The 12809-nt window shown below is 40.7% G+C and overlaps 1 protein-coding gene across 1 annotated transcript in view; it reads right to left on the bottom strand.

Moving 5' to 3' along the window:
- Positions 1-3433: 3433 nt before the first annotated feature.
- The window catches only part of LOC124014550 (nuclear factor 1 B-type-like), a 104419-nt gene continuing 95043 nt past the window's right edge, over positions 3434-12809 (bottom strand). Inside the window, 1 exon segment of the mRNA XM_046329680.1 lies at positions 3434-7442. Coding sequence (XP_046185636.1) covers positions 7091-7442 — 352 coding nt within the window. The 3' untranslated portion in view covers positions 3434-7090.

The raw sequence follows: 12809 nt of genomic DNA, 5'->3' as shown, positions 1-12809 counted from the left end.
CACCAATTCGCTTGAAATATAACCCTATAATACAACATCCCCATACCCACCTTCCCCTTCACTTCCTGCCAACCTGTTTAATAAAGGGATCATGCCTACACCCATAGGTGATGCTCTAGGCATGTTATCTCATTCATTGGGATTAATGTCTCAACGACATAACAGTTATTACACTTTGAGCTTTAGTATTTATTGACTTAGACCAAAGTAACTATTTCAAAAGAAAATGGACAGCTGCCTAAGAATTTTAACAGACACAAAGAAGATGTAATACAACAGTCATTTTTGTAGCATAGCTCATTTTATTGTTTAAACAGTTTTGCATAGGAAATATATCCACGTCCAGTAATTGACTGCAGTAAAAACATCTGCTAGCAGTATAGGTTGGATATAACAGTAACAATCACCAAAAATGTTGAGCCTTATTTACACTGATTTTAATCTTGTGGCAATTTTAGCCCCTGCACCAAATGTAACCATCTCAAAGGCATTGCCTACTGCTTTAATGTTCTAAAAATCAAAAAACAAAACAAAAAGAAGGGATATCAAGGCCTTCGCTATACAGTTCACGACGCATACCTGTGGTTCATAAACTGTCAAATAAAAAGATATCTACAAAAAGGTTTCAAAAGTCCTCTAAAACCTACATTCAATACATACGTAGACTTTTGCACACACCTGCTGTGTAACTACAAGTTACTACTGGAGACTGTTACGTATTGTTTAGTTGGTGGTGTTGTAGTAGTTGTGTTTTTTAATTCACCTTGAAGTGATTCGCCATAGTAATAATGTGTGTGCGGAGGGAGTAAAAGTGCCACAAGACCCATAAGAAGTCAACCATTCTGAGAAGTTGGCAAAGCATTTTCAAATGGCATTAGTTAACATAATGTAGCAATTGACAATCCAAAGAAACACACTGTCCAAACGACGTGTACACATAGCTTTTTCCCCTCAAAGAGCAAGCATGAGATGGGCGTACCCAGCTGACCTTCAAGTGAATGAAGCACAAAAAACCCTCTTGCAAAGACACATCTCAAACCAAAAACAAAACAACAAACAAAACTAAAAATGCAAAAAGATTTGAGAGAACACGCCAAGGCGCCCCACACATATCGCTTCGTTTGAAGTTGTTTCACTTTTTTGTTGTTGTCATATCACATTTATTGACAATGGACACTCCACTGAGACGGTGAGCTTGAACAGGCACTGAATTATTCATATATTTAGTTAAGTGATTAGTAATACAGAAAATGCTGGTTTTGATGTTTCCTGCTTACAACAACAACCTGATGTTAATAATCAATACATGGGACACATCTATTGCTCACGTAAAAACACACCTCCTGAAAGCACTTTTGTCCATCCATCTGTCCTCTTAATCCCTAGAGCACTGAACATTAAGTAAGTAGAACTACACAGATATTACATGATTGCCACTGGTCTTTCTTGCATAAGGTACTGATTGAACGGTTGACCATGGATAGCCTACAACAATCATTACTGAATATTGAATAATACTCATCTCTGTCATGCCTTTCTCATCTGTGGGCCTACATGTCATTCTGTGAAAACGGTTTAACCCTTGTACATGATGTCCATAGATGATTAAATCAAATTAGCCCTTTGAAAATAAACATTATGCAATGTATGCAACACAAAACCTGCCTATATCTGTCTACTTATTAAATATCTACCATGAGTGGGACACGGATATAAAAGGTATTTTCATCCATATCGGGTGAACTGTTCAGAACTTACAGGACTTTTTGTACATAGTTAGGAGACCAAAAGTATTGGGACAAATTCACTTATGTGTATTAAAGTAGTACAAACTTAAGTATTTAGTCCCATATTCATTGTAAATAATGTATTGCGTAATTTTGTTGTCACTTTTATTGTAAATAATAATAGAATATGTCTCTAAACACTTTACAGCATCCTGAATGAGTTTTGAATAATGATGAGTGAGAAAGTTAGATGCACAAATATCATACCCCCCCCCAAAAAATGTTAACCTCCCCTCTTATTGTAATGGTGAGAGGTTAGCATGTCTTCGGGGTATGATATTTGTGCGTCTGTAACATTCTCACTCCTCATTATTCACGATTCATTCAGGATTATCGTAATCATGGTAGCATCCACATTAATGTAGTCTTTAGAAATATATTCTATTCTTATTTACCATAAAAGTGACACAATACATTATTTATCATTCATTTCAATTGGTCACAAAATAATGTGAAACACAAACAACACCAACAGAAAATGAATCCAACAAGTTCGTAGAGTCACAAACTTGATTGCATGTTATATACATGGAACCAAACACTTAACTCTTCACTACGCTAATACACATAAGTGAATTTCTCCCAATACTTTTGTTCCCCTAAAATTGGGGGACTATGTACAAAAAGTGGTGCAATTTCGAAACGGTTCACCCAATATGAATGAAAATACCCTCAAATTAAAGCTGGCAGTCTGTACTTAAACTTCATAGTCATTGTACCATTTCAAAGTCTTGGAGTACAAAGCCAAAAGAACAAAAATGTGTCACTGTCCTAATACTTTTGGAGCTCACTGTAGATGAAATTATGAAAAGTGCAAAAATCTGTGATGCCTAGGGGCCACAAAGGACTTACTTCACCCAATCCTCACAGCGGAACTACTTGCATGATGTTGCATACACATGCCATTTCCAAATCCAAACCCATAATGGACACTTCAAAACTTTGTCAAATGCTAGGTGCCAAATTTCTCGTGGATTGTTGCATCATTCTGTAATTATGATTTTTCTAAAGGAGGACTTTCGTGGGATCGACATAACACACTTGATATTAACACAGTAGAACAATCTATGATGACACTTCAAATGTTACCCTGGTATTTCACTGGTGGTGGGCTCAAACCAGGTGCCTTTATTGTGAACTGACATGGATAGATCTCCCCTATGGTAGAACCCAATCACCCCCCCCTCTCTCTCTCTCTCTCTGACATGGATAGATCTCCCCTATGGTAGAACCCAATCACCCCCCTCTCTCTCTCTGACATGGATAGATCTCCCCTATGGTAGAACCCAATCACCCCCCTCTCTCTCTGACATGGATAGATCTCCCCTATGGTAGAACCCAATCACCCCCCTCTCTATCTCTGACATGGATAGATCTCCCCTATGGTAGAACCCAATCACCCCCCCTCTCTCTCTGACATGGATAGATCTCCCCTATGGTAGAACCCAATCACCCCCCCTTTCTCTCTCTCTGACATGGATTGATCTCCCTATGGTAGAACCCAATCACCCCCCTCTCTCTGACATGGATAGATCTCCCCTATGGTAGAACCCAATCACCCCCCCCTCTCTCTCTCTCTGACATGGATTCACAACCACATAATCACATCACACATTCTACTATGGCCACACTAACAAAAACAAGAATTTCAAATATTACTGAAATGTTTCCAAAATGGAAAGTTTATTTTTATTTTATGGTTCTGTATAGGATACTTTACCTTAATACAGGAATATTAAAAAGTTATAAAATCCTTTAATTTTGGATTATTTGGGGAGAGCTGGAAAGTAAATCAAGCCCAGCCTTGTTTTTTCCTCCTCCTAAAATGGAATTGACTTATATAATACCCAAGATGTTTGAAAACAATCACAAACAAGGGTGTCAAATAAAAAGTGTGAAAAAGATTACAGTGTACAAACTCCTGTCTATAAGGCAGGTATCTCTATAGAAAGACCCTCATCTTCGCTTGATGTGTCGTGTCACCCTCTCTATCCCTCGTGCATTCTCTCTTACAAGCATGCACGCACGCACACACACACACACACACACACACACGCACACACGCACACACGCACACGCACACACACACACACACACACACACACACACACACACACACACACACACACACACACACACACACACACACACACACACACACACACACACACCCACACACACACACACACACACACATATTACTCGCAAGCTGCCAAAAGCAGATTTGAACCCCAAAGAACTACTGCTATCGACGCCACCACGGCATTCACCTTTATATACACCCAATCTTCTACCCAAAATATCAACATCAAGTCTGACACGTTTCTATCACACGTGACTAAGGGAAAATGCCCTTCAGTGGGGTCTCCAATGGCCAGAGGCTGCAAAGCACTTGTGTTTTTTTTTACACAAAAAAAGCAGAACAGTGCACATAGAATGGGGTGGTTTTTTTTTTTTTTTTTTTCATTCCCAAATTCAGAATAAATGTCTTGGTGAAGGAGGAGAGAATAAGCTTGACTTGAGTTTAGGAGGTTTTATACACTTTCTGGCCCCTCAAAGAGTGTTGCGTATACAGCACAGTACCTTTCTTCGAATTAAGCCGGTAAGAATGTTCACAATTGCTGGGATAGAGTGCAACAGGTAACATCGTTGTGGATAGTGTCTATTTGAGTTATAAAAGTCATTTTTTGTATTACAAGGTGGGAGAGTTGTGATTGGAATTTGCCCTGTAACGCCTGAGATTTTGTTTTTGTTCACATATGTAATATATTTTTTTGTTTGTTATAGACTTGACGTAACACACTTGGGGAAGACGATAACCTATGTGCTACTGTATGCAAGTTCTCTATTGTTGTTCTTCTCCGGGTACTACACAGTACAATGAAAATAGCAAGAGGTCCTTCCTCTGTAGTCCATAGCTTATTACATGATAAAATCAAGGCTCCCTATAGCGATAGCGGGTAGAGATATCCCCGGGGTCTATACAGATATATGTTGATTAATACTTTCTTTAGACTGATTTGACCGGTTTCACGTGGATTTGTCGGTGTGTTGATTGTACCGCATGTGTAACAGGTCACTTTATATATACTGTATTTTTAAGGCATCTACTTGGGAATTGCATATAGTGACTGATAATAGAATGACACCATGTTATGTTTAAGGGTTAATGCTTATATAGTTTCCTGCTATTATTATTATTTTTTTTACATTGCAGTATGATTTCAGTTTGCAATTGTGGATCTGATTAAGGTTAGCGTGTTCCTCTCCTGAATTTTTTTTGTGTTTTTTTTTTTGATGGTCCCACAAGTCAAGCCGTCTCTCCTGCGAAAATGAGCTTAGTCGATGTCACATGCTAGCGCCCCAGGTGGGCAGTTGAATGCAAAGAGTCAAGTTTGTCACAGTAGACAGATCAGTGACTTTGCAGCCATACGAGACCAACGGGTGCATTCTTTACAGGCGAACAGTAAGCTTAGAAAAATGGCCCCCTCCCTCCCCCAAGAAATAAAAACAAATTGATACATGTCCCGCCATCTGTCAATACACGACAATAAGACCTTGTCATTCACTGCATAGAAAGCAGTCCCTACTTTGGTCAATTAAAAAAGGAAAACAACAGCAACGATATCAACAAAATAAATGCATTACAATATTGTCTATCTCCAAACTAGCCTCTAATAATTGGCGTATCTATAAGCACTACCTACATAGGCAAAACATGGTATTGCATAATTTTCTCTCCTCAATAGTAACTGGAAGATGGAAAAAAAAATAAAAAATAAAAAATAAAACAAAAATGAAAGGTTATTCGAAAACCACCGAAAACACTGAAAAATAATGCTGGTGATTATAGACTTTAGAACAGCAACTATACTTGATATGCACCGTAACTGTGAGAGAAAGTAGTAAATGAAAGTAAAAAATCAACAATGTCACAATTTTCATTCAGAGTACAAAAAAAAGTATTATCATAAATTGTTTAGTTTATTTTCTATAATGGTAATAAATGCCGCAAAAAAACAAGTGTAGTGATATCTTTATATTCAAAGGCAAGGCACGTAATGTGGACTATATGTCATCGTGCAAATGAAGAGTATTGGAGAGATTTGTCATATCTGGACATGGAGAGAGGTCAAGTCAATAAACCTGCCTTGCACAATTCTAGATTTCAGGGAATGCCACCGTTGTATCTGGGATTTTTAGTGTTCAAGTGGCAAAAGGTGCAACCCACTGCAACCTTGCAGGTTCGAGGTTGCACAAAAAGTGTCGATTTTGAGACGTACACATACATTTTAGTGAATGACTTTAACAGCCTGCATTCATTTGATTTTTCGTCAAGTCATACTGTAAACACAAGCTTCATAAGCTAATGGCCAAATGAATATGTTATTGATTTCGAATGGCATTTTATACACTATGTGTGTTTCATTTTTTAAACTCTCTGTTTGTTATTTTTTCCACAATAAATAAAAAGCTCCCCATGAGACTGAGTAGGGCTCAATAGAAGTGCTGGCTTGTTCATATTCAGTTCTGCATAGGTATCTTAATGCGCACCTTCAAACACATCTCTGCATTTCACGTTTAGTATTTTTGTCTTTCCATTTTGAGACACAAAGAAATGCAACTGAAATCAACTCAAATGTTTTTTTAAACATTTCACGTTTACGTATTTAAACCAAAAAACGTATATTTATCCCCTTTCCTTTAGAGTCTTAGGGCTGACAGACTGATAGCTTCCCTTCAAAAATTCAATTGCACTTGCCTCTTTCGAGTTTTCAAGATTTTTTTTTTTAATCTTTAAAAAAAAACTTTTTCTAGAGGAGATACGAATTCTTTCAAAAAAGGGGTCAAATCTCTAACCTAAAAATAGTGTTTAGTCTTCTTTTTTTTACCATAGTAAGAGTTAGGAGAACTCTTAAGAGTATAACTAACTTTTAAGTAAATAGCAGTACAGAATCAACAGGATAATGAGTAAAAAAAATATATATCACAGTAAACTGAAAACTAAGGGAAAAAACACTCTGAATTCACAATTTGTTCCTATGGTTACACAGTGAATAGTTTGATATAGAAGGGGTAAAGGTCAAAGTTGAATAACTTACAGTCGGGTATGTCTACTACCAGCCAGTCTTTGTGTGTTTCAGACCACCACTTCCCCTGTTCGTAACCAAGGTTAGAAACTCCCAACATCAAAATGAAGAAGAACACCACTATTAGACTAAGAGTTGTCATGCAAAACATTAAGGCATCTTAAGTTTTTTTGTACAGGATACATCACAGTATTTTGAATAGAAAGGCTCTTTTCACACAATGACTGACTGGCATGGCGAAGGGTTAGCTAGAGTGGACCGGATCAGTTTTGCTCCAAACCTACTCGAGTCTTCATGGCCAATGTCCCGAAGGAGGAGGGGTCTGTGGGAGGGGGGAAGGGGGGGGGGGGGAGAGGGAGTAAGCACCATTGTTTTAAGTGCTGCTTGCTGGTTAGTTCCCCCGTAGCCGACACTTCTTGAGCGGTCTTCAGTTCTCTGCCTCTGTGTGGAGGAGGGGGGGGGTTCACCAATGATGTTTATGCTGTAGTTCTGGTGGACATTTGTCGGCAGAATCGGAGTCCCGTTCGTGACTTGGAATGGAACTAAGCTCGCCCAGGTACCAGGACTGTTTCAACACAACAGAGAGAGAAGGAGAGAACGGAAGAGGGTTTTGAGTCACCTGCATTGAGCAATGGAAGCGTTTGGACACTTTGGAAAGCAATCGTGAAATACTCTGCAGCATTACATTACACTGTAACACGACATCACTATAACACGAACAGTTAACACAAATCTACAGTAAATTAACCAATTATTTTGTTAGGCAGAAAACACAACTCTGTGTATATAGCATGTATGTCTTGTTAGGATGTGTAATCATTATGCAACGTCAATCAAATGTCTACGAATCCATAAATCAAATTCTATGGCAGTGTTTTTATGAACAATTGTTTATTTTAAACGGCACCCACAATAGTTTCATCCCTCTCATCCAATCATGTTGCTTTATTCAGGGAGATTTGATGTAAAGGTCTTATGTCTAGTCTAATCAGTCTATGGCTCGAAGCGGGACACAGTCAGACAAAGCGCTTCTAGTGTATTCCGCCGATTCCTCTGAGGAGGATGTCAAGCGAGGATCACACCTAATCCCATATTGACAGACCCTCTCAATGTTGATCAATGGTGCTACGGAAGGGGGTCGGGGTCTTTACAAATCCTCCTCATCCCCATTCAATGCACGCTAATGCAACACAACACAGCGATTGTTCACCGGAGGCGCAAACCGAAAGTGCAGCCTGCTTGCGAAACACAAACAATGTGTTGTTGTTCTCAAGGGGCTCAATGATACGTACATGTCGAATAATGAATGAATTATCCCCCCACCCCACACACACACACATAGCTGCTACGTCTGAAATACCTGTCTTGTCTTGCACAATTGCTGCATTATAGGCCAACACTATATACAGGGCCTGATATGTAGACACTACATAGAATCTTATTTTCCCGGGGGGTATGTTTGAAGGTTATGTAAGTTAACCAAGTCCCGCCACTGCCCCATGCAGGTGTAAGGCTTCCTCAATAAATATGGAGAAGAGAGTAGATTCCTGTTGTCAGTGGGATAGGAAGACTACCTAACGAGGGAAAAGGAGAGGAGTGGGAACCGTATATGGTGGAACACAGACTTCATTTTCCCTGAGGCTGTCCCATCTGACAGGACTGGGTCTGTGTCCATGAATGGTGTCTAATGATCTGGTCTGCATTTTATACAAAACCCTGGGACACCCTCAGCTAAAAACAATGGGAACCACATATTCAATAAGTTGCTAAGAGGATCATAGAAAATAAAACAAGAGAGAAAGAAAGGTAGAGATAAAGAAATAACATTTGACAACTAAATTTGATAAAGAGGAAAACATTGGAATCTTGTAGTTCAGTCAGTTCCAGTCCTATAAATGGTTAAAACACCAGAGGGCTTTTCTCTCCTCCTCCATACTCCTTTCTCCTTGACTCCACCTCCCTTCATCATTCTCGCTCCTCCTACCAGCCCCCTTACCCTCTCTCTCTCCCTCTCTGTTTTCTCCCTCCCTGTATTTGCCTAACTCTCTCTGTCTCCCTCTCTCGCAGGCATGCCAAAAATCATCTGACAGGAAATGAGAGATTACGTTTTTCCTACCTTGCAGAACAAAGAGAGCTCAGAGCAGGCTAGTTCCCTGCAGCATTCTGTCCTTCCCCCGTCTCTTTAATATACACACACACACACACACACACACACACACACACACACACACACACACACACACACACACACACACACACACACACACACACACACACACACACACACACACACACACACACACACACACACACACACACACACACACACACACACACACACACACACACACCCTTTCTCTCCCACTCTGTGTCCTACTCTAAAGGCCTTCTCAGGTGAGGACAGCATAGACACAGTAAAGGTAAACAGTGATCACTATGCAGTCCATCACACTGTCAATCTCATATTACCACATATAGAATTTCACCAAATTATTAATTGTTTACAAAAAAAGATGATGTCTTTGCTTGAGTTAGGGATTTCATTCACTGAAGTGCAAGGCTGTATCTCAAATGGTACCGTATTCCCTATTTGTTTGACTACTTTGGACAAAGGCCAAAGCAGCCCAAGTTCACTTCCCCTACACAGGCCTGCAGGTGGCTTCAGATGAGGGCACTCACTAATGAGAGAAACAACTTTCCTCATGGATTCCTGCTGCGTAATCTATCCCCATGGCCTCCTCTAGCCCCATCTTCGAGCTCCACGAACCCAAATCACACTAATTTTCCTTCTCACAAGCGGAGCTCCAGCGTCCAGCGGGCATCTTTCAAGGATTAAGCCAACCAAATTAGATTATCTAATGGCATCTTAATGGATTGCTGACCCATTTCCTGCCGAATGGCAGTTTGAATGTATTTTTTATTTGTATTTTTTTTACTCCCTTTTCTCCCCAATTTCGTGGTATCCAATTGTTAGTAGTTACTATCTTGTCTCATCGCTACAACTCCTGTACGGGTTCGGGAGAGATGAAGGTCGAAAGCCATGCGTCCTCCGAAACACAACCCAACCAAGCCACACTTGGTTAACACAGCGCGCATCCAACCCGGAAGCCAGACGCACCAATGTGTCGGAGGAAACATACAGACAAAGGATAATACAAACACACATCGTCTTAATTAAATATCATAGCAACCTTGTCAGTGTGCACTACGCACGGCCCGCCACAGGAGTCGCTAGTGCGCGATGAGACATGGATGTCCCTACCGGCATGGATGTCCCTACCGGCCAAACCCTCCCTAACCCAGATGACGCTAGGACAAGTGTGCGTCGGTCGCCCCACAGATCTCCAGGCTGCGACAGAACCTGGGCGCGAACCCAGAGTCTGTGGTGGCACAGCAGTGCCCTAGACCACTGCGCCACCCGGGAGGCCCCGGAGTGTTTGAATTTGGGTCCTAGTGTATAGTGGTTCATCAGACAAAGGATAATACCACATCATCTTAATGAAATATCATTTAAACAGCCCATTCAACTTCTCAATCCTATCAACAAACCTTTGCTAGTGCTATTATGGAATGCTTAATGTATCTCTGAGATTCAGATTACTCAACATGTGCAAAGAAAGACAAGTGTAAGCAAGAGAAAATCAACCAACACAATCTCAATACACAATGTCTCAGTACAGTCCATGAGCGATGCACCAGGTTATTCAGATTGTCAATACTTTGCTGATAAGAATACGGAATTCCTCACCTACCCCCGAGATTCAGATTACCAAGACATCACTCAGTCTGAGGAGTAAGCAATGTGTGGTTAGTTAGTAAGTTCAAATAAAATGCAGATTACATGAAAGATGGCATCAACTATCATTTCAGGGTCAGGGACAATATAATGCCAAGGTTCCTACTATCAACTCGAGTGTTCTACAGTTGCAGTTAGCAATCTACACTGGCACTCTTCGGCAACGTTTGAATTCGGTTCCTATCGTACAGACACTCAAGCTCACCCAGCTAGTTATGCTTTTGTTTCTGGAAAATCTACAGAGGACAATAAACTTGTCTGAGCTGTCCTCTCTTGCAGTCTTTATCTTTCAAGAGGCAGCACTGATGATTTCATGAACTATCTTACTGAAAATATGGAAACCATCAAAAAACACACTTCAATTGCACTCAGAAACCCGGTTATAGGAGACTCATGAGTTTGGAATTCCATGACAGAAGACATTGATTTAAATACCTGCTTAACTTTGAGTTGTATTAAAAGTTTGAAAGACAAATAGTAATGTTCCAAATGCAACGTGTAAAAAACGTATACTGTAAGGAATCTGAATTGCGGTATCCTGATGTGCTCGTAAATCAATTAAGCAAGTCCGACTAGAAACGGGTTATTCTTTTACTGCACCTCTCATCACTCCTAAAGGCTTGGACTGTACGATCAGGGAGGACCAGAAGTCGAGTGTCTGTTAGTCATGTCTAAGCAGAGAGAGAGAAAGAGATAGAGGGCGAAGAGAGAGAGAGAGAAGTGAGAGAGAAGAGAGAGAAGCGAGGGAGTGGGCAAAGAGAGAGAAGTGGGAGAGAAGAGAGAGAGAGAGAGCAAAGAGAGAGAGAGAGAGAGAGAGACAGAGAGAGATAGAGGGAGAGAGAGAGAGGCCTCCTTGTAGCTCAGGCATATATTTCCTCTTACCTCCACTGGTCTATCAGGAGGCCTAGAGAAGGGGCTCTCAGGAAACCCTTTAACCTCAGAGAGGGCAGAGTAGGCCGGTGGAGGTTTGAAGAGAACAGCACATATACACGCACCCCATCTCTCCCTCTATCCTATTAGGTATACAGCTGTGTTCTACCATTTCAGAACAAGGAGAAACAAGGAGAAACCCTTCAGGAAAGGCTTCTACACCTGCATTGCTTGCTGTTCGGTGTTATAAGCTGGGTTTATGTTCGGCTTTATAAATACAGTTGATTGATTGATTTATGGATTGACTGGGCTAGTTTCTCTGACAGACAAGGCCCTGTTGAAATAGAAGTTAACATTTTTTCCAAGCGAGGGAGACAGAAAGAGAGAGTGAGAAAGCGAGAGAACGAGAGAGAGCTTTGACGTGTCTCTTTAAGTAGACGGAGTGGGGATCAAGGACAAAGCCGGAGAGGCAGAAATGTTCATATACTGTAGATAAAACGTTGACCTGTATTGACATGTTTTATGCATTGGCATTGTTAAGTCTTTCCATAGAATGGTTTTACAGTATCTGCCACAATTACATCCAAGTGATGATAGCAAAAAATATCCTTTTTCTGACTACGCTGCAGCAGTACAAAACATTATGAACATCTGGTCTTTCCATGACACAGACTGACCAGGTGAATCCAGGTGAAATCGATGATCCCTTATTGATGTCACCTGTTAAATCCACTTCCATCACTGTAGATGAAGGAGAGGAGACAGGTTAAAGAAGGATATTTAAGCCTTGAGACAAGTGAGACACGGATTGTGTATATGTGTACATTCAGAGGGTAAGACATTATATTTATTTTCTTTGAACAGGGTATGGAAGTAGGAGCCAGGCGCACCAATTTGAGTGTCTCAAGACTCTGGGTATTTCACGCTCAACAGTTTCCTGTGTGTATCAACAATGGTCCACCACCCAAAGGACACCCAGCCAACTTGACACAACTGTGGGAAGCATTGGAGTCATCCCTGTGGAACGAACACTTTCGACACTTCGTAGGGTCCACGCCCTAACGAATTGAGGCTGTTCTGAGGGCAAGAGGGGTTGCAACTCAATATTAGGAAGGTGGTCCTAATGTTTTGTACACTCAGGGTATATAAATATGACCGTAATGTACTGGCACCTCAGAACACCCATACAAAGGGCTTTCTGTCTCCTCCACGCAGTTTGAGACTCAACTCAAACAGAAGAAAAGCACAGAACAGTCATAGAGTAAA

The sequence above is a fragment of the Oncorhynchus gorbuscha genome, linkage group LG25, assembly GCF_021184085.1.
Source record: "Oncorhynchus gorbuscha isolate QuinsamMale2020 ecotype Even-year linkage group LG25, OgorEven_v1.0, whole genome shotgun sequence".
NCBI lineage: Eukaryota > Metazoa > Chordata > Actinopteri > Salmoniformes > Salmonidae > Oncorhynchus > Oncorhynchus gorbuscha.
The sequence above is the reverse complement of the archived record's forward strand: the minus strand, read 5'-3'. Positions and strand labels throughout refer to the sequence as shown.